Below are 23,280 nucleotides of genomic sequence, written 5' to 3'. Positions count from 1 at the left end.
TGTTCCAGTGAGTGTACATTATTCTCTAAAAAAGAAGTCCCTTTAAAATCCTCATAATACCATTTGTATAGTCCATCAGGCAACTTTGCCCTGGCCTTCAAACGTACCATGTTAACCCATCCCTGATGTTGGACTAGACTCAGAGACACAACTGTGAACAAGGTGGATACATGTCTGCCCTCAAAGAGCTTAGAGTCTAGCACATTCTCTCTTCTGTCAGGACATGTAGACCTGGGAAACCAGAGCTGTGGGGTAGAATGTGTGTAACCCCTGGGCCATCCTGGTTGAGCTCCACCAGAAGCAGTCCGTCCCTCAGCTCTTGGACATCCTGGGAGCTCTTACTCTGGGTAGATGGTAAGAGTGTGTGGGCCAGAGGACAGCAAGTAAAATCACAGCTCAACACAGGACAAACAATAAGTTGGCTGAGCGTGTGCAAGGCTAGCAAGGAGATTAAATCCCTCTTAGGAAAGCGACCTTTTAGGAGCGCGGTTCTGGCCACCCTGGAGCACAGGATACAATCATTTACATAATAGGAAGGCCTCGGGAGGACAGTAGTGCTATTTAATTTGGTTAGGCTAATAGTTTTCCATCCATTTACAGTGTAATGGAACCTGTCTCCTCTGCCTCTTAAATAGGAACGCACTGGCACAGTGCCACAGGGCACATAAAACACGGGCGGTCTTTTTGGTGTCAATTCTACTCAAATATTTGGAGGGGGGAAGGTTAACTAATTTACTGATAAGTAATTTAAGACATTATTTTCCATTAAAACCAATACATCCATATTAGGGAATAGAATGTAAAATTTGCATACACTTTTAAGGCAAAGCATCAAACTAAAATAATACTGGAGCCAAGGGCTGAAGGATTAAGCCCTTCTCCATATTTTCCACCAGCCCCCTGCAAAACCTACCTAATAAAAATTATTTGTTTGTGATGGTTAATCTTCACTCAAGGATATTTTTTTCCATTGATTTTTAGAGAGAGTAGAAGGGAGGGAGAGAGGGGGAGATTGAGAGAGAGAAAGAAAAACATCCATCTGAGACACACGATTGGTTGCCTCCTGCACACACCCCGACCAGGGCCAGGGATCGAACCTGCAACCAAGGTACATTCCCTTGACTGGAAATCAAACCCTTGACTGGCAATCAAACCCTCAACCCTCCCGTGCAGGGGTCGATGCTCTAACCACTGGACCACACTGGCCAGGGCTAAAAATAAATTTTTGATATAGATAGCTGATTCTCAAGTTCATGTCATGTAAACGGTACCTAAAAAAAAAAAAAAAACCCAATAGCATCCCTTTCAACCATGCTGCCACTTGGATATCTCTTCTTTTTACAAATTCTGGCACTGTGACTAGATGCAAGAAAATTCTGGGCTCCCTCGGGCTCTGACCCCTCACCACCTACCCTGGCACCCAGCCCTGGGGCCAGTGCTCACTACCCTCTGCATGAAGACTCTCCCTTGGAAGAGCTGGAGGTGCTGCCTTTCCACAGTGGGGCAAGAGGGCTCTTCTCAACACCCCCTCCTCGTCCTTGACGCTGAGGCTGGGCACTGGCCATCTTGCTTTGGGGACCCCCTTTCCAGTCCCAGACTGCCGCGCAGCCGGCAGGTCAGCTTATGTTCCCTGTGCTTTGTGTCCCTGAAACAGGATCTGGACCAGGTACAGCTCCATCTGGAAGAAGTGAGGTTCTTTGACGTGTTTGGCTTCAGCGAAGCAGCAGGAGCATGGCAATGCTTCATGTGCAACAACCCTGAGAAAGCAACGGGTGAGAGACACCCCCTTACTGCCACACAGCACACGTGCCTCTGGGACTGACAGGGATCTGTGTGCCCCGCTATTCTAGGTGGCCCTCCTCTTGCACAAACATCCCCAGTTGCACTGACGCACAGAGATGCGCCTGGTCGCCTGTGCCTCATGCTGAGCAAGGTATCTCACCAGAGTGGGAGTGAGAAACAGAGATGTCGAAAGGGACAGACACATAAACCAGAAACGAGCAAGAGAAACAATACCGTACACATACAGGTGCCAAGAAAGCAGTACTGGCCACTTTGCCCTGGAACCATCCTTCATTTCCACCCCAGTGGCCTTGAGGGTTAGAGAAGAAGAGCACTCTGTGGAGAGCCGCGCAGGAATGGGAGCGCACTTGCCGCATGGGTGAGCACACGGGCGTGCCATCCCCTAAGCATCCCTCACACTTGTGCTTTATGACTGAACTGTGTAAAAAAATGAAACACTAAAACAGCAAGGAATTATTTGAGGGATAACTTCAAAGCTGGGTAGTCATCCTTTCCCTTCCTTTCCGCTGCCCAAGGAACTTAGTCTACTTTCCCTCCCTAAAAATAATAACTGCTAGTGAATATGAACCAGGCTCTGTGCTAATCATGTCAAATACCTCATTTAATCTTCACAGTAATTTTGTCAGGTTAGCGCTAATGTTACCTCTGTTTTTACCGATGGAAAAACTGAGGCACAGAGCGATTTGGTAACTGCCCCAAATCACACAGATAATGAGTTAACAATGGAAGGATGGGAACTCAACCTGCCCCCAGAGTCCCGCTCTTAACCACTTCACCCTTCTGCCTCCTGGTTACACGGACCAGTGGGAATTTGTTGGTTATAAGCCTATTTCAGTAGTTATTCTGTCCTTGGCTATGTCCTTTGTGATTTGCCCTCAGAGAGAACACAGAGTTCTCAACACCAATACAGCACAGGAACAGCAGTGCAGACCCAGAGAGCAGGATTAAAATGCTCTCGAGTCCAGCCAGTGTGGCTCAGTGGTTGAGCATTGACTCATGAACCCATAGGTCACCAGTTCAATTCCCAGCCCAGGTTGTGGGCCCGATCCCCAGTGGGGGGCATGCAGGAGGCGGCCAATCCATGTTCTCTCTCATCGATGTTTCTAGCTCTCTCCCTCTCCCTTCCTCTCTCTAAAATCAATAAAGAAGGGGAAAAAATTTTAAATGCTGTCGAGCCCAGAGCCGCTTTGTAGATGAGCCATTCTTCAGAGAGCCATTGATTATACCACCTGTACCTGTGCCCTTAATTTTAGAAGTTTTTGCAGCTCCGAGATTATCCATTGTGACAAGTCTATCCTCTTGCTAATTGCCAAATGTTGAGGCTGAATAGAAAAATAAAAAGTGTTTATTTGGCCAGATGGAGATGTGAGGGAACCGCGGAGAAGCACCAATTAAAATGTATCGCCCACAGGAAAGGCATGGATGGGAGAGGCCAGCAGTCAGGACGCAGCCTTTGTGAAGCCCAGATTGTTGGCCGGTTAGAGTCAGCAATGAGCTGATCCAGACCAAACACCCCAATTTTTAAAATTTAATTCTAGCAAATTAGGAATTGGGGAATTGAATGTCTCCATTATAAGCATTTCTAATTTCATCTATGAAAAGAGCTTAAAAGAAATTTTGAGAGCCTGGCAAAGTAAGGTGCTTATATCTTAGGTAGCTCTGAGAGGCCCTTCAGAATTTTCTTTCCAAGTAAGCTGAGTCCTTAGTTCAATAAACAGTTCATTGTATCTGGCCAAGGGAGGCCCCAGGAAAGAGCCTGAAGTTAAAAATACAAAGTGTTCCTTTAATATATGTTTTCTCAAATTCACTGCCATGCACTTGAAAAGAATATTTTGCACATTCACTCTTTCTTATTTGTGTTTCTCACAGTTAAATATAGACTGAGAACATATAGCAATAAAAATTCAAACAAGGCCAAATATTTTACAGCAGAACATATTGAATCAAAATGTTTGGCCCTGAAAACTTCAGTGTGCTTGGATTTCTTTGCTCATTTCCTTTTGCTACATGAAAGGGAATTTGAGAGAAATCTTATTTTAAACTAGTATTTTCACCAAAAGTTCTTGAGTCCCTGAAAAGTTTACATGGTTGTTGATCTTCTTATTTTTATATAAGCCTATAAATTATATATTTAATATAAGTGAAAGGTCTAACAAAATGCTGATGGCACATATATTATTCATGGAGGTAAAATTTGCATTTAAGTCCTGCTTAAATTGTAAGTTTAAAGATGATCAAGACATAGGAATAAATATCTTGTGATTTGGTGATGCATGGCTGGCACAGTAGTTGCATCTCATTTTTCATTTACGTAATGCTCATTTACTGAGTTGGTTGAATGTCTCCTACAGGCCAAGTGTTGAATAATGAATAAGGTACAATATCTTTTTCCAAAGGATTCATAATCCAGTTAGGGCCAGAAGGCATATATGGAAAAATCTAGCGTACTTCCTTGTATATTTTTAGCATGCAATAAATGCTTCTTAAGTAAATGAATGAAAAAAATGAATGAATGAATAAATGAATGAATATTTAGAAATGGCAAGGCCAAAGCCTTGAATATTAAAACATGATGTTTCAAGATTGTAATTATGTGTTAAGCATGTCAAATACATCACTATTCCACACCCAGTACATTTGGAATCTGGTAAATAGAGGTTGGTCCTTGTTTCCTCCTTGAGAAAAGTCCCCACATATAAAACAAAGGGTCCACTTCCCTTCCTGTCTAGTGCTGGACACACTGTGTCAAGGCCTGTTACTGCTCTGAGTTTCATCAGTGGCCACACAGGGTCCAGATGTCCTGTTGGCCTCAGGGAGAGGGTCTAAAGAAGTAGGATTGGAGTCTAAGACAGAAGGCTGAAGAAACTGGATTTGGCTTTGTTTGTTTTTTAAGGTAAAACAAATGATACAGTAACTACTATCAAGTATTCATTTTTCCAATATTTTTTAAAAATATTTGCAGAATTTCCATAAATGAGGAACAATACACGAGGCAACTAGAACTTTAATTAGACATCCTAAAATATAAATACTCCTTAGCAGTGTGAAGACTAAACTGTGGGAATCCAGAATTGACAGCCAATAAGCTAGTTTACATGGTCACCTTGAGTACATTCCCCTCTTCGGATAAGTCTCATCATTCCACCAACTACCATTCATCTTCCCACCAACTCTACCATCAATGCACAGAAATATCTGTGTTTAATGTCTGATAGCCAATTATCTCTCTCTCTCTAATTAGATGCAGGTGAAGTCAGAGGAAACTGAATGTTAGAATAGTGTAAAAGTCCTAAAATGGTTGTAATTGCTGGCATTTATCATGCCAACCATGTGCTAAACTTTACATGCATTTTTCTTATTTTCTCATTATTTGCAGATGAGGAAACTGAAACACAGAGAGGTTAAGTAATTTTCCCAAGGTAACACAGCTACTATGCAGTAGAACTAGGATTTTAATCCAGGTTAATTCCTGAACCTGAAACTTTAATCTCTAAACCAAATCCAAGTTAAGGACATGGAATATTGGAAATTCCAAGAACAATTATTCCATTTTCTTATCATGGAAAGACCAACAAGTGATCTACCTCCCCAGTGATTTATTCTGCTTAAAGAAGAGCTGGGATTTTGAATGATAATGTCATGATTCTATGCGGGAAATGATTACATTAGAAGTTATTTCCAGACCCTCCAATTGCTGATTCAGTTTTTGACAATCATTTTATAAAAGTCCAGAGTAGATTAGAAAATTACTGAAATAACTCAAGACTTCTGGGAGACTTGCCTGGTGGTGTTTATTGCCAATTTCTTTACTCCACACGAATGGGAGAATGGAGATTGAGCAAGTAGATTTTGCAGAACAGAACCTATTTCTGGAAAACCAAATGAATCTCTTTTATCAGCCAACCTCATGTCTTGGAATTGCTGGTTCATGTTAACGGTAAGAGTTAGTCAGCTGGCCACCCTAGAACACATCTGGCTTTCTGCTCAGTCACATTTTTTAAAGGATGAGGAGAAGTAGGTCATAACTTTCAGACTTTCATTCATGTTCCTTGAGACACGTGGGATGCCTTTGTTCCTACGCCCTACAAAAACCAACTTTGAGTCGCTTGCTTTTGGCATTGTCTTCCTCCACGAATCTGAGCGTTCCCCAGTGTGATTACTGTCTGAGTCATTAAAATATTTGGGTACTGAATGTGATTGTCAGCAGGAGGCCTCCCTAGGTTATAAAATGAAAGAATTGCTTTTCAGACACCTGTTATCGTGGCTCCTCTTTAGAACTTGATGCCAAATATTCGTGCTATCAGAGTATTCTGTGCATTGTATCCCATGGCAGGTAGAGACAGTTTCAAAATTATATCAGGATAAGAAAAACTTTTGTAAGATTTGAGGCTGTCCTTTGCTGGACACCTTCAGCGTGGGCCAGGTTACCTTCCTTCCAGACACCAGTGTGAAAACGGGCTAACAGACCTCTGAGGACCTGAGCGTAGGACACATAGCCTTGTGAGTCCATTCATATGGAAGTTTTCCACTTAATTTCAGCATCAGTGTTCACGGAACTTTAAAGGTGGCAAAAGAAAACCCATTTTGGATGTATACAGTAGCTGGGTTCGTGTTAAAATGCCTTTGCTCCTACCACACATCAGAATATGGTATACGCTAAATGTTGTTAGAGTACCAAAAACAGTGAGTGCTCATGTAGGACCTTCTCACTTCTATATACTGCCAGTGACTCCTGAATATACTTTGATTACGTAAAACCTCAGATTGTTGTTCAAAGATACTTTGAATTTCTTTATGATAAAACAAATATACATTTATCAACTGAAATAAGTTATTATCCAGGAATCTTCTTCCTTTTCCCCTCTTCCCATTTTCATGACCTGTGCCTCTCTGGGCATTCCTCTCTGTTATATCTCCCCACCTGCTCAGAAACTCTGTGGTATAGATGAATGTTTCTCTCTTCTCTGTCCAATTTATCCATACCAGCTGAATCCTTCCATTGGCATTTAAACACACTCAACTGGCTTCATCTCCTTTCTCGTACCTACTGCCTCTCTCTCTCACCTCCTCTTTAAAGCCAAATGAGTTGTCAGTGCTCAATCTCTGCATGTCCTTGCCTCCTTCCACTTCTGACTCAATTCCTCTGTATCTGGCTTCAAAGCTCATTATCTCAATGGCCATTACTGTCCTGCAAATCACCCATGCACTGGCTATGTGTTTCGGTCCTTGTGTTACTTGCCTTGTAGCAGCATTCAACTCTGTTGACCATTTCTTTCTTCTTCAAACATTTTCTTCCTTTAACTTCTGGGACACACACTCCTCTCCTCTCCCTCCAATTCTAGACCCTTCTCAGCCTCCTTTCCAGGCCTGCCTTCCTCTATCCAGCTACTCACTTTTAGAGCATCTCTCTTCTCCTCGCCGTACACGCTCTCCACAGTCAATCCCTGCTGCTTCTGCGCCCTAGGAAATACTTCCATGAGACAACTCCCAGATGGGTGTCTGCAGCCCAGGCCTCTCCTCCAAACTCCGGATTAAATCTACCACTGCCTACTGGACTGCTTCCAAGACACCTCAAACTCAGCTCATTAAATTAAAACTTATGATTACCTCACCCTTGTCCTAAAGACCACTTGGTCTTCTTCCTGAATTTTCTAGCTCAGTAAACACAACATCACTTATTCTGTTGCCAGAGACTCACTGTTCTCTCCCTCACCCCCATCCAATCCTTTACTCAATATTGTGGACTTGACTTTTTTAATTGCTCTCAACTCTCTCTGCCTCTCTCCATCACCCTAGAGCAAGATACCATCACCTCTTACCTAAAATAAAGGTGATAGCCTCCTGACCTAATCTGATCTCCCTCTCATACTCAGCCAGAATTATGTCTTCAAAGCAAAAGTCTGATGGTGCCAGCCCCTACATAAAACCTTACAATAGCCCGGCCAGTGTGACTCAGTGGTTGAGCATCGACCCATGCACCAAGAGGTCGCCATTTCAATTCCCAGTCAGGACACATGCTCAGGTTGTGGGCCCGATCCCCATTGGGGAGCATGTAAGAGGCAGCCAAACGATGTTCTCTCTCATCAATGTTTCTCTCTCTCCCTCTCCCTTCCTCTTTCTCTAAAATCAAAACAAAAAAAAACCTTACAATAGCTTCCCACAGCTCTAATTTTGAAGACCAAACTGCATAACATCCCCCCTCACAGCCTCAAAGGCAGTAGTCTCTCCCAGCCCTCCAGCCTCGCCTTGTCCCATGCACTGTCTGCTCCTCTCTGCTCTGGTGAGAAGAACCTTCACTCCGTTGCCCATATACACCACACTTCTTCCTGACATCAGGCTTTTGTATGTGCTGTTTTTCTACCCAGAGTGCTCTTTGTCCCATATTCACCTAATTAACATAGATTTTAGTCTTCCCATTATAGCTCAGATTCACTGCCACAAGGTAGCCTTCCCCAACTAATAACTAAGATCCTCAAAGCGCCTCAGACCTCTCCTCATAACACTTGTTTCAGATGCCATCTTATTTTTTTTACATGTGTTTGGTGAATATGTGTTTCCTTGAGCAAATAGTAAGTTCTATGAAGGAAACACCCCTCATCCATCCATCCTCAGTCCCTGGCACACAATAGATGCTCAATAAATATTTACCAAATAAGTGAACATCCAAAGTTTATATCTTCTCAGAGAATTTTTAGTAAAATTTTTCTCAGACAAGTGGTGACAAAATACAAACTAATAAATTCACAGTGATACATTTTAAAATAAAAGATGCATAAGATGACATTTTCAGTGTACTTTGTATGCCAAATGTATTCTTCATATAAACAATATCTTCTTAAGTTATTTTCAAAAATATTATTGAAAATCATTTTATTTCACAGAGAGTGAAATAAAGATATTGTGTGTTTGTGTGTGTGTGTGTGTGTGTGTGTGTAATCAAATATGCACAGAGTGTAATGGTGTATATGTTATATATAAACTTTCCAATGCAGACATCATTGTAAAACTTTTATTTATTGCCAAATGGTTTGAGACCAAGTTTTGAACCACAACAGATAGAACTTGTGTTAAATACTTCCACAAACTCATTGTAGACAACACCTTAGAATGTTCTAAAACACCAAGAATGTACAGGCAGATGGGACGATGGCCAGGATGTTCTCAACTTGTACAAGCCAAACAAGGTGGCCCTCCTCGTCACAGACCGTGCATGAGCATACCGGGTCTGTGTTTCCCCGTGCCAGGAGAGCTCTGCAATGCTGGCCAGTGTGAAAGCACTCAACATTTAAAACTTCCTAAAATCTCATGGCCAGATGTTGCCCGTAATACCTATTCATGAGATCACATCAATGGGATGACAAGGTGGGACCAACAAGGCAAACGTGTGTGCAATCTTTTCTTATTCCAAGGTCAATTCTAAGATTTAACAATTATCTCCATTCATTTCCACCATTTCTGATTTCACATGGATCCCTATCAGGCATTACTTGGCAAGTCTGGGTCAATCTTCCTTGATAGCTCCTGGTAAAAACACAAAGGTGACCATACTTACTGCTCAGGACTACTGAACAGGTTACCTTCTTGGCAAGTAACTTTAGAATTTTTGTTTTACTGACAAATGACACAATGAAGAAGCCAAATTCCATATACATTGATTCTGAGCATTTTTTTTTTCCAGTAACCCTGTTGACTTAAACCAAGGACATGTATATGATCTCATATAGCTATTTTATATTTTAATTTTATGCAAACCTCATAACAATTTTCTTCCCACTGTTAGTTTTGCATTTTTACCATTTTACATATTATATGATCTATTACTGTGATTTATCATGAAGCTACTATCATTTCCTAGAAGTTCTTTAGCTTTAATAGAATCTCCTGGGGATCTTGTTAAAAATGGTGGGACCCTCACCCTACCCAAAAATTGTGATTCAGTAGGTTTGGAGTAGTGCTTTGAATGTGCATTTTAATAAGCCAGCAGGGAATTCCAATGTAGGTGGCCCTCAGAACACAATTTGGGGACCATTGCTCTATAGGTTTATAAAATAGTAGTTCTGCGGCTTTTTAGATCAATACTTCAGTGATTGATAGAGAAGCCTAGAAAGCATATTACTTTTTGATGGGTTTGAAATTATTAAGAAAGGAAGCCATTCAGTCACATGTAAAAGTGCCCTCAAAAGTCTGCTGTCAGATTGAGTTGGTCTGTGCTATGTTGGACCCACAGCATCTTGTAGGATGTTACAAAATCTACGCTGGATTTTGCCGCCTCATTCATTCACTACTGACAAGGTATAGCATTCTAAAGCACCGATGGATATTAGTAACAAACATGCCATTCATTACAATCCTTAGTGATTTCAAAAACCACAGACGCTCAGTCTGCTAAATGCGGCTCCCATGACCTGCTCATTTAACAATGCTTCTATCCTGCGTTAAGCATATTCTCTGTAATCAGAGTTGGCTTTATTACAACTGGCACACACACACACAAATCAGTAAAACCATGGAAGGAAATTAAAGTAAATTTGAGACTTTTGGTACATACAAAGAAATTCCCCACAGACTATATAGGAATTGTAAGTCCCAGAAGCAGGAATTTCAAGTGAAAAAAAATTTTTTTAAGACATATTTTCTTTCAATTTCTACTAAAAAAAATATGTATTAGAAATGTATAACTTTTCCCTGAGAATGTCTTCTTTGGGAAGTATTTATCTTCAACAATCAGTAAAGAATATCTGAGAACTCAAATATCATAAATTAGATGCATGACAGAGTCAATTATGGGGTATTTGTGCACAGTGAAATACTTTCGAGCAAAAGTTGCATAAGCCAGAAAGTATAAGAATAAGGAATTTCTGAGTCTGGAATTTCTGAGTCTGGCTAGTAGTTGTGTGGAAGTTACCATCTACTGGCATAAGAACATCAGGAAGTCTGGAGGAAAAGGGAGACACCACAGGTAGAGTGGGGAGCTTTTCCAGTGCAGCCCAATCCATTATCTGATTGGCTTGAAAATGGAAGTCTTGGTGAATAAATGGATCAATTACTCAAAAACAGGAGTTTATCTCCCTTTTGGGACCCTGAATTTTCTGTCACACCTTAAGTTAAAAGCCTGCAGTCCTTGAATCTTGAAAGGTTTCCTGTCTCACTCTGAATTCTCACTGTTCCTAACACTTTCATGTATGTTTCATTACATTCTAGATTGGAGGAGAGAGATGGGTCTTATCCTAGAGCCATGAAGATATAGTATTTATAACAACGAACTGTTCATCATTACAATAAAAGGACGAGGATGATCATTTTATGGTGATCATGATCATGATCATGATGATAGTAACTATTCATCAGCCCCTTGCTATGTAACAGGCACCTAGCTAAGTGAGGCCACTGTTAAACTTTCTGGCACTTTTTGTGCCTTCATTTATGGTGGTTGTAGTCCACGTGGAGGTGCATGGCTTCAACAGCAAAATTCAGACTGAACTTCAGCCCCTACTCACCACCTTGGCTGAGTGCTCTGGTGCAGTGAACACCTGCACAGCCGTTTTTGGCGGCCCTGTTGTTAGGATGACAACTCTACAGAAGAGGAAACTGGAGCTCAGTGAAGTCAAATAACTTGCACAAAACCAGTCAGCTGTTAGGTAGCAGACTCTGGATTTCAACTGAGGTCTGGCTCCAAAATTATAGGCCTTACCCCATAAACTAGAGGCTCTTACCCCATAAACTCTAGGCCTATACCAGAGAAAGATTTTGGTACAGCCCTAAATGACTTATAATAAGGACTAAGCATGAATTAAAACACACCATGTTTAAATAAAGTATAATTAGCTAAAGACATATTAGGAATTGTAATAAATCTTAGAACAAGATGGAAACCTTGAATTCTTAAGCTTGAGATAAAGGGGGTATATAACTACAGAAATTATTATTTTTTATTATGCTACATTACAGAGTTTTGGGTCCCAATTTGCATGATGTCCCAAGATCATTAGGATTGGTCTCTCCTGATTCTCATGCTTCATCCCTTGCTCTCCAAGTCCCACCAGGCTCCATCGCACAGAATGAGTCACAGCTCCTAAAATGCATTTGATGTCCCTCCCTAAGGCTTGGCTCTTTGCCTATATTTTTCCCCCAGAATACCCTTCCTCCCTTTACCTTCAAAACTGTCACTTGTCCCTCAGAATTCAGCTCAGTCAACATCAGCCCCAGAAGGTTTTCTTGCTTCCTATACCCCAGTTTAGAGTAGGAGCCCCTCCTGTGTGTTCCAATCTCCCTTGCCTCTGGCTTTCGGTTATATGTGACCACTGGGGATGCTGGCAGGAGGTAAGGGAGAGGGAGAAAAGTGAGGTCAGGTTATTTACTCCCAGCTTCCTCTCTGCTCGGTCACTGCAGGTTGACTGCATCCTCTACCCATGGCCACGGCTGCTGGCAGGCAGCACTCTCCACGCGGGTCTGCCGCTGGTGCTCAGTGTTCTCTCCCTTTTCCTCTTCAGGCACAGAGGGGGGTTGATATGCCTCCTCATAGCTTCTCGCCCCAGAGTAGCATGGTGCTTTTACACCTTGCCCACATCTGTGTGAATAGTCCCTTTATTAACCCATTTCAATAACCCAGCCTGAGGTACCATCGTTTCCTGCCAGGACCCTGCGTGAAGCACAGCTGATGCCATCTGGGGTCTTGAGACCTCAGAGCTGTGCTGGCTGAACCTTCCCAGGTCCTAGGCCCCTCAGCTCTTAAGAAAACCAGGGTCCTCCCTAAGGGAGCTTCAGAAGAACTTTCAAATAAAGTTCAATATGACCTCCCCATGACCACTGTATAGCCAATCTCTTTCGTGGACCTTACACCTAGGAAATCATGAATCACCCTTATACTCAGCCTTCAGATCATCATTGTGTCCCAACACAACTGCTGCACGAACTTGCTTCTGAGTTCATTGATTCTTCCAGCTTCTTTAGGTATTTTTCTTTTCACGTGCTTTCTGCCTCTTCCTAGAATAGTCTTTCTCCCTTTTCCAGCAGGGGCCCAGCTCTCATGCTACCTCCTCACAGCTAGGAGTAGAATGTCCTTGCTTTAACTGTTATAATGCTTGGCTTTTACTTCTCCAGTGGCATTCTCCAAACTCTACAGTGAGCTGTAGAATTCGTAAATGCTTTCTCTCTCCACAATCAATTCAAGCTCCCTCTGAGCTGGGCTTTATAACTCCTCAGATCTAAACACAGCGCCTTACGGCTTATCTGTGCCCAGAAGTATGTGTAAGATGGCTGGATGGTTGATAGATGAATGAAGAAATATTCTTTATTGCTTCCCTCCTCCTGCTGTGGGGTTTCTGAGCTTCAAGGTATCTGTCTGGTATTATTTCATTCTTATTCACCAACTTCATGTTGAGTTAGATTAACCCCTTCAGAATTCATCTTTTATCAACATACATATTTTCAATGCTTGGTGCACAAAAGAAATGCAATTATTGTATAAACATTTGCATTAGCATTCTAAAAGACTTTTATGTTGATAAACGCGGTAATAGTTTGGGTTCCAACTGCACGAAAGAATCCAGTAATATTCCATCGCTTTTTCAGCCAACTGATAATTAAAGAAAGGAACAGATCCAGAGAATGTCTTAGCCAAATTGTGGTGCTCTAAATGAAATAATGTGCTAATTGGCAAGTGAGAAAATATTAAATATCCTGTATGCATTCCGTGCAAACAAGGTAGTGTTAGACACATGCTCACTTTCTCATAGTCTCATTCCACATCATATTTTTCAAATGAAATATGATTATCCTCAGAAAGAATTAGTTCCATGTTTTAACCATGAAGAGACTGTAATATCATATGGAATTACTGCTTACAAGGACGTGCTATGGGCAACAGACCTATTAAAATGACACGAGGTCAGTCATGCATATGCCAGACACAATGCCAAAAAAAAAAATTGAACACATGAGATAGCAGCTGGAAACAATTTTAAGTCTTTCTTTTTTTACCTTTTGAAACTATTTTTAAATTAATCCTACAGCTACAAATAACCTGGCTTTTATAGAAGTATCTAGAGCTAACTCCGATGCCTAAATTAGGGCCCTCACATGTAGCTATGTTAAAGTTCTGCTAACATTTCCTTCCTAAAATCCTTCCCATGAACTCTCTCCTGGGATTAATTTTCACTAGGCTGTAGTGAAAAGTCTTTGCTTAGCAGCATTTCTCTACAGTCCTTTTCCCTTTGTTCTCAAGTTAGACTGTCGTTCCGTCTTGAGTCCCTCGCTGTCATTATGGGCGTGTGGGTATGAAATCCCATCCCCGCCTTGTCTCGGTTTCTTCGGTTTCTTCGATACTCTGCCAAGTGCTACTCGCAAACCTTTGACACATACTCTTCAAGGGAAACATTTGGATCTGCCTTGAGGAGAAATACTTGTAGCTGATCTCCTATGTACTTAAATATTACTTAAATCAATCATGATTTCAAAGCAACTCAGATCTCATGGTTATTTTAAATACTTCTTGGTGTAAATGTGGAAAAACCAAGACAAAACAAAATGTACTGTTAGTAAATAGCATTTTATTAAATCATCTTTCCATTAAAATCATGGAAGAAAGCAATGTGATTACAAACTGTGAAGTCTTTAATAAAAGTGGTGGAGGGGGAGTGTTTTGCCACTTACTTAGTATCCTCACATAAATTTTTTTATTTTGGTTTTTGATCTCTCAACATCCTTGTTAAGCAGAAGAGAGCTATTATTATTATCATTATTATTATTATTTTATATCCTCACCCGAGGACATTTTTCCATTCGTGGTCAGATAAAGTGGGAGGGAGAGAGGAAGAGAGAAAAAGAGAGAGAAACATCAATGTGAAAGGGACACATCGAGTGGCTGCCTCCTGCACGACCCCAACCAGGGTTGGGATGAATTGCAACCAAGGTATGTGCTCTTGACCAGAATCGAACCCGCAACTCATTGGTCCACGGGCCAACGCTTTAACGGCTGAGCCAAACCGGCCAGGGAGAGAGCTATTATTATTTTATCATTGCTGATCAGAAAACTGTAGTTGACTCAAATCTAATTCTTCTAAAATTATATCTAAAAATCCTTAAATATAACAGATTACCAATTTTTTTTCTAATTTGAAAGCATAGGAAATTGGTGTTTACATTTTGTTAAATCTAGTTTTGGCTTGCATTTTTGTTGTTGCTGGGTGTTTCCTTTTTACTCCTCTTGGATCTCCTCTTGGACGTTTCCTTCCTCTTCCCAGACCGGCTGCTGTGCCCTTCATTCACGACTCAACGGCAGCCTGTTAGTAAACACTCGTTGAACACAGCCCAGGTGACACTGCGACGCTGCTCCTGCTCCAGGAGAGCACAGCACCTGGAGAACACACGGTGTCCCGCCTACGTGCTCTACCCAAGATAACCGCAGAGTGAGAGGCTGCACAAAGGAAGCTTCTTGGTTATGGAAATTTTAAATTCGCAGAGAACATTACTAGCTTCAAGAATGGTCTAAGTCAGATGATTCCTAGTAAAACAAAGAGAACACAAATCATTTTCTTGATTTGTCAATGCTTCTTGAGCTCCTGCTTTTCCTGCCTCGTCTTATGCACAGTACTAACGACCATGAAGTTTCTCAGAAGATGGAGATGCTTCTCAACACGCATGTCCCAGATCAAATGTCCAGGCTCTTTTCTGATGACGTCAATGCATGTGCACCAACCCCGAGTCACTCACTCCCTATTCTTTTTTTATCAAAACCCTATCACTATCTAACAATATATTTGATAGGTATTTTCAGTTTTTAGTCTTAATTTGGGATGCACAATGGGACATCCAATTGAATAATTATCAGGTAAGGGGGGGAAAAGCCAAATCAGCTTCATTAGAACTTTATGAAAACTATACAGTTCATTACTCTTATCTTGAAAACGCAGTCAAGGTGAGCAAATCCTCCGAGATATTTATTTGATGTACATTAGAAAAGAGAAATGGGAGGGTGGAAACGACAGGTTGTGCTCATATGGTCAAACAGGCACTGCCCAAATTTCCAAGTGATAGAAAAGAATGTCATTACTTTCTGCTGTGAAAATTGAACCCAAATCCATATAAGTAAATATTGTCATACTCCCCAGATATCAGATGCTTTCCTATAAATTTAAAGAGTAAATTTTACATAATTGGTTAAAGAAATTAAATTCTTCAATTCAACATCTAAACTTCTGACATGATAACAGATCTTCCAATTCTGTGACTGTGTGCAATCATCCACATTGTACTTCAACGTCAAATTAACCCATTCATTCAACACATGTTTATGGACTCCCTGTTATTTTCCAGGCATTCTGTTAGCTGCCTGGTGATACCACAGTGACCAAAGCAGAGACGCTGCCCTCATGGAGCTTTCCGTTGAATGGGGAAAAAAGACGTTAACCATGTAAACAATAACAATCTACAGATTCTAATGATGCCTGACATACAAGAACCATGCCAGGTGCTGAGGGAACATAGAACAGGCAAAGTCGTTCTGGCCTGTGTTTGGAAAAGATCTACCAAAGGAAGCAACATTGGAGTTGAAACATGCATGATTAGTTGTTAACTAGGCGGAGATGGGGATACGGAGAGTGAAGAGAGAGTATGTGTGTTGCAGAGAGTGGAAATACCATGTTCGAAAGAACAGAGTAAATTTGCCGTTGCAGCTGTTATGGGTTTAGGAAAACACATCTTTTGGAGCACCGTGTTGACTTTTGCTGCCAGATAGCTAAATATACTTGGTTTGTGATTATTTATGAAGTTACATTTCTAAGCAGTTCATGTGAACAGAATATCGTGAAACAAAGTAGTTATGAAGCACAGAAAAGCTGGCTATCTGGATGAACCTTAGAAACTGCTAACCAGATGCTCTTTTTGAACCATATTTCTTTTGAAAATCTCTATGAGGTCTTTCAACACTTTCCCATCATCTAAACTGTGCATTCTTTTAGAAACAAAGGGGGGAGAGGTTAACCAAATTCATAATTTATTAACCTACTTTCCAAATGTGTTTACTGGGTTCTGGTTCACTAGACAATTCTGACTTTTGATCACTTGCCAAATAAATAATGGAAAATAAATGGCTTGATCATTCTGTTAACTTCAACAGTTGTAAATCAAGATGGCCAGCCTCTCATAGAAGGAAAACTGAAAGAGAAGCAAGTCAGATGGAAGTTCATCAAAAGGTGGAAAACCCGTTATTTCACACTGGCTGGGAATCAACTTCTGTTTCAAAAAGGAAAGTCTGTAAGTTCCCCTGTTGTTTATTACATGTGCATTTTTAAGGTCTTTATTTCCACCAGCCACCTAAGGTAGGCATTTAGTCTTGAGTTAAAATACCAGTATTCTGCCCGGCTGGTGTGGCTCAGTGGTTGAGCATTGACCCATGCACCAAGAGGTCACCGGTTCAATTTCCGGTCAGGGCACATGCCCATTGTGGGTGCAATTTTCGCTGGGGGGCATTCAGGAGGCAGCCAATCTATGTTCTTTCTCATCAATGTTTCTATCTCTCCTTTTCCCTTCCTCTCTCTCTAAAATCAATGAAGACAAACATTTTTATGTAAATAAAATAACAATATTCTTTTTCCTTCTCCATTTTATAATTTTACAGTGTCATTTTATTACCCATGTCCCTTTCACTGTCTAGTCTGTTCATTTCTATGTTAATTGTTTCACTACCCCTCTTCAGTTTATAATGGGAGCTGTTTTTTGTTGACTTAAATTTTGAAAGATAAAATAGTCTTGACTGAACACTGTACTTTCTGTTTCCTTGTGGATCTCCTACATAAACTTATGGCTCATTATATTGACTTTTATAATTATAGGTCTTATTTAGAGGTAGGGGCCTAAAGAAGGAGGACCATAGGCAGGGAGGAAAAAATAAACAGTGGTTTATTTTAAGTAACTTTTGAAGTCACCAAAGTTCAATTTGATTAGGGAAAACAGATTACTGTCTTTCATTCAGTTAATGAATAAAATGGGATTCTAAAAGAATAAATATTCATTTAATAGAATTTTTTCAGTCTGAACTAGGATGCTTGGTAAATATCTGTGTTCCGAATTTTCAGTGGGAAACCTATCTCCCATTAACAATGTAAAGTTATCCCCTTCGTTTCAAATTAGTTTTATTTATCATTAAACTCTACTCATTCAGGGTCAAGGAAATAGAATCTTGACCTACTTATTGACTATTTTAAAATATAATAATAATAACTCATCAGTACTTATCACATGCCACACTGGATTGCCTCAAACAATCTTTTGAGATGAGCACTAATATTATTGCCATTTTACAGGTGGGGAAACAAGGCTCAAAGAGACTGATTGGTTTGACCAAAGATAGAGCCAGTAAGCTAAAGAAGAATAAAATTGGATTCAGGCCTGGGCAGTCAGTATGACACCAAACCATGTTCTTTTTTTTTCTTTATTGATATTAGAGAGAAGAAGGGAGAGGGAGAGAGAAATAGAAACATCAATGAGAGAGAACATCAACTACCACCTCCTGCATGCCCCCACTGGGGATCTGGCCCACAACCTGAGCCTGTGCCCTGACCAGGAATCACAACGGCGACCTCTTGGTGCATGGATCCATGCTCAACCACTGAGCCACACCTGTCGGGCCAAACCATGTTCTTTTTTTTTTTTATCCTCATCCGAAGACATTTTTCCATTTTTTGTACACACAGAGTGGGAGGGAGAGAGAGGAAGAGAGAGAGAGGGAAACATCGACGTGAAAGGGACACATCGAGTGGCTGCCACCCGCACGACCAACCAGGGCCGGGGACAAACTGCAACCGAGGTACGTGCCCTTAGCGGGAACCGAACCTGGGTCTCTCCGGACCGCAGGTGGATGCTCTAACCGCTGAGCCAAACCGGCCAGGGCTAAACCATGTTCTTAAGAGAGTGCACAGCTCTGCCTCCCATGTACACTTGAACATAGAGCCAGTGGCAAAGCAAACTGTCTTAATTAATTAATTAATTAATTAAGTTACTTAAAAATACGATGCACTGAGAACATATGCACTATATCTTTAGAGTGCTATCATAAAATTTATTTGAATTTATTACCCAGCTGGAATCAAGTATGGTATATCTGAATTTGACAAATTCTGATCAGTGCTCTTTTAATCAATTAAAACTTCATGTTAACTCTTTGAATTAAAAAAAAAAGACTTTGATGATACCTACTCTGAACTCATGTTACTGTCTTTATCTGTCTATATTAGAAAATATACAGGAAAAGTTCCTGTGGCTGAAGATCTTTTTAAAAGGAAGTACAATGGTGTGTTCAATTTAGACAGTTAATAGATATTTAAATAAACATTATTTTTAGCATAGGTTTACATCGAAGCATTTTTAAAGTGTTAAAAATGGCCATTTGAATTTCCTGTTTTCAGTAAAGAAATCAGGAATAGAAATTAAGATGTAGTGATTTCTCAGACCCCTTGAGACAAAGCAGAGTCAGTGCATACGAGTGTTTTTCCTGAACTCAAATAATGACCTTTACACTTCTTGACTCAGAGCTTTTTAATAAAGTTTAGAGAATAAGCTATTTTATAGTTGGCTAACTTGTTTGACATCTTTATCGGGAAATAATGGTTTGACTTTCCAGAAACTTGACAAAACATATGGCTCAAATATTGGGAAATAGTATAAATGAGTATGAGGACCACAGCACAATCTCCTTCATCCCCAGAGACACAGTAACCTAGCAGTGGTCAGCAGTCTAGCCAAAGCTTCAGCCACATCGTAAAGGGCCTTTCTTGTAAATGAGAAAAATGTGCATTTTAAAATAAAAACTGAAAGACTAGAGTGTTATTTTCTACTGTTAAGAATACTGTTGCATGCTAAAGGTCTCAATCTCTACCAACCAGCGAGGCAATGGCACCCTTTGACTTCCTGTTCGTTTCTCTCTTGGTTAATTCACTGTCCCTCTTTAGACAGCTACAACATTTCTTTCTTGATCAATTCTTTTATTTATCAATTTCTGTACTATAGACTAATCAAAAAAATACAGTTTTATTGCTATAAACTACAGTAAGCTGACAAAGTATTGTCTAGTGCAGATGTTTTCCAGCTTTATTCCATATGTCCCCTAAAAGAATTTGGGAAGATCTATATTACCTATAGCATTTTAAGTTGTATCAACACTTCTGTTATAAGTTTAAACAGTTGTACAAACTGTGATTTCTGTTTGAAATTGAACTATAAATACTGTCATTTTTAAATAAAAAGATTACACATTGAAATTAAACACCATAGCAATTTGACTCCTAACAATATCCATTTTGAAAAATTAAATAAATTAGTTCGTCTTTAATAGAAATGTTGCCATTGTTTCCTTTTTCTTTGAAATCATATTTTTGTTCTATCTCTCCCACAGAATTTTATTGTAATCATCCTACCATTTTTTATAATCCTCACCCAAGAATATATTTATTGATTTTAGAGAGGAAGGGGGAGAGAGAGAAAGAGAATCATCAATGTGAGAGAAAAAAAAACAGCAATTGGTTGCCTCCCACACACACCCTGAAGAGAGACTGAACCCACAACCTAGGAATGTGCCCTGACCAGGAATCAAACCCGCAGTCTTTTTGGTGTCTGGAACAATGCTCCAACCAACTGAGCCACCCAGCCACGGCTCTCCCTATCATTTTTCACTGCCATAAAACTATTTCTATGAACTAAAATTTAATTTTAATTTCCTGTTACCATCAGACTCTAAATATTAATTTTTTTTTTTTTTTTATCTTTAAAAAATTATATAATTTCACCCTGGCCGGTTTGGCTCAGCGGTTAGAGCGTCGGCCTGCGGTCCTGAGAGACCCGGGTTCGGTTCCCGCTAAGGGCATGTACTTCGGTTGCAGTTTGTCCCCGGCCCTGGTTGGTCGTGCGGGTGGCAGCCACTCAATATGTCCCTTCACGTCGATGTTTCTCTCACTCTCTCTCTCTTCCTCTCTCTCCCTCCCACTCTATCTGTACAAAAAATGGAAAAATATCCTTGGGTGAGGATAAAAAAAAAAATTATATAATTTATGAAAAGCCATAAGTCTAATGCCAAACATATTATTATATTACTAGTTATTCAACATTAAAAAGTGAAATGCTATTGGAAATGCATCTCTTAATGAAATAAATGGGGAGTGATTATGTTTCCTTGTTTGAAGAATGTGTCCCTGACATCAATATTCTGAATTGCTTTTTGTGTTTGTTTGATGCTCTTGAGATTTTTCCAAGTTGCACAATATACACCATAGAAAGTTTGGGATGCGTGAAAAGGGTGTCTTTTCATCGCAAAGTGAAAGAGGGTGGTTGTGCAGGAGGTGGGAAAGGGGACTTGACGAGATCCCCAACCACAGATACGTTCTCTGGTAGGCAACATGGATTTAGGGATGTTAAAGACCTGAAGTTGCTTTAAAGAAATATCTGACCCCTTAAACTAGTCATGTTAGCCCACCGTGATGGCCCTGTGTTGTAGAGATTTTCAAGCCTCTGTTTCGATGGCAGTAAAATGTAAGCCATTAAATATTCCTTCACTTAATGTTTGTAGACAAACCATGCTTCCAAAGCTCCAAAGAATTTCAAAAGCAGTTTGATCTACTTAAACATTAAAACTCTACATTTTCAATTAATACTCCTTTCTCAGAGAGCACAAAGTAAAATTCAACTTCATGCCTCACAAATCATCTCAAATTCTGAGCTAGTACTCAAAATTGTACTGTTGCATTTTGCTCTATTAATACAGTTTTAAATAAATAGAAAATGACATAAAATCAAAGAATATGAATTAAGCATTTTCCAATTCTCACTGTATACTTTCTATCAATTGGCTGTCTTGTGCCAATTTATGATACAATAACAAAGGGCCAATTGCTCACTCAGTTTTGTTCTAAGGACTCTTCGAGGCATTAGCACCCGAAATAGCAAAGATCTTGAGCCATAAGAAGGGAAAGGATTCTTATCCTCTTGAAAAATTCTCCAGTAGCCAGAGACCTTTCCACACTCTGGGAGCCAGCTCATGTTTTTTCCTTCCCATATGCATTTCAGAAAGATGATCCTGATGACTCACCAATAGAACTCAGCAAAGTACAGAGCGTGAAAGCTGTGGCCAGGAAACGCAGGGACCGCTCTCTCCCTCGGGCTTTCGAGATCTTCACAGACAGTAAAACCTATGTTTTCAAGGCCAAGGATGAGAAGAATGCAGAAGAGTGGCTCCAATGCATCAATGTGGCCGTTGCCCAAGCGAAAGAAAGGGAAAGTAGAGAAGTAACCACATATCTGTAGGGATCCGCAAGCCGACCGCACACCAGTTGTGTACAGTGGCAACCGTGTTATCACAGCCAGTGTCAACAGAGAGAGAAATTCACCAGGTCATGTTGTTTTTTCCTAAATACCAGTGGAACAGTTTTTCCTCAGAAGCAGGACCCAGAGGTAGCAGGATTCTTTGTACATTTCATATGCTAATGGCCTTTACATTAACTTCAGAACATCTGGGTGAGGCACACAGCAAGAAAAGGGAGCTATAGATAGGATGGGGCCAGAAAGGAGAGAGTCGAGATCGCAGAACTTTTGTACACATGTCATTGCACATTGTAAGAAAGCAACTTTAAAAGGTACCTGGACTGCATATCCTGAGGAAAGTTAGCCACTTTCCATGAAAACCACAGTCTGTCAAAAGTATTAAAAGAAAACAAATATTAGGAAAAGTCCAGTTAAGGACGCTGAGGAAAACCATATAAGTTACTTATAGACGTAATCACATTTATCCTAAGCAAGGGCAGCTTACATGTGGTAAAATGGTGCTGAAGTCAAGCCAGTCATGTAAGTAAATGTCTGTCTTTCAGAGCTACTTATCTGATTATTCCTTTTAGGTGTATATCATATGATCTAAAGTTTAGATACTTGGATATACCTCCCATCCCAGGTGTTAAGTGTAAGCTAGGATAAGCATAGGAAACCATTTTCTCCATCTAGATATGTGCCACTCGCACTGAAATTTTAAAGTTCTGTACTTTTTTTCTTTGTGTTCAACCTTTTACTACCTCCAAATTACAAACATTTACTGGTTTCTGCCATTACCCATAATTTTTTTTTAAGAATCAAGCTGTGGTAAGATGACTCCCGATGACCTACACCCTGGAGTAACCTTCTCCCCTTGAGTGTGATGGAACTTATAACTTGCTTCTAACTAATAGAATATGATAAAAGAGATAGACTGGTCTCTCTCATGAATAGGTTACATTATATGGCAAAGGTAAGAGATTTTGCAGATATAATTAAGGTCCTTAATCAGCTGACTTTGAGTTAATCCAAAGGATATGATCCTGGGTGAGCCTAACCTAATCAGATGAGCCCCTTAAAAGAGAGGAAACAAGTCAAAGACTCTTTCACTGGCCCTGAGTAAGCAAGCTGCTACAACTCCTACTGCTTCAAGGAAATGAATTTTTCCAGCAACCAGTGAGCTTGGAAGAG

At 40.3% G+C, this 23,280-nt stretch overlaps 1 protein-coding gene across 1 annotated transcript in view; it reads left to right on the top strand.

Annotated features, from left to right (window-relative positions):
- Positions 1-22,314, top strand: part of VEPH1 (ventricular zone expressed PH domain containing 1) — a 229,245-nt gene extending 206,931 nt beyond the window's left edge. Inside the window, exons 12-14 of the mRNA XM_036242764.1 lie at positions 1,655-1,772; positions 16,919-17,055; positions 21,856-22,314. Of these exons, the coding sequence (XP_036098657.1) occupies positions 1,655-1,772; positions 16,919-17,055; positions 21,856-22,092 (492 nt within the window). The 3' untranslated portion in view covers positions 22,093-22,314. The remainder of the gene's footprint in view (positions 1-1,654; positions 1,773-16,918; positions 17,056-21,855) is intronic.
- Positions 22,315-23,280: the final 966 nt, after the last annotated feature.

The sequence above is a fragment of the Molossus molossus genome, unplaced genomic scaffold, assembly GCF_014108415.1.
Source record: "Molossus molossus isolate mMolMol1 unplaced genomic scaffold, mMolMol1.p scaffold_m16_p_5, whole genome shotgun sequence".
Classification (NCBI taxonomy): domain Eukaryota; kingdom Metazoa; phylum Chordata; class Mammalia; order Chiroptera; family Molossidae; genus Molossus; species Molossus molossus.
This window is presented reverse-complemented; position numbering and strand designations above follow the sequence as displayed.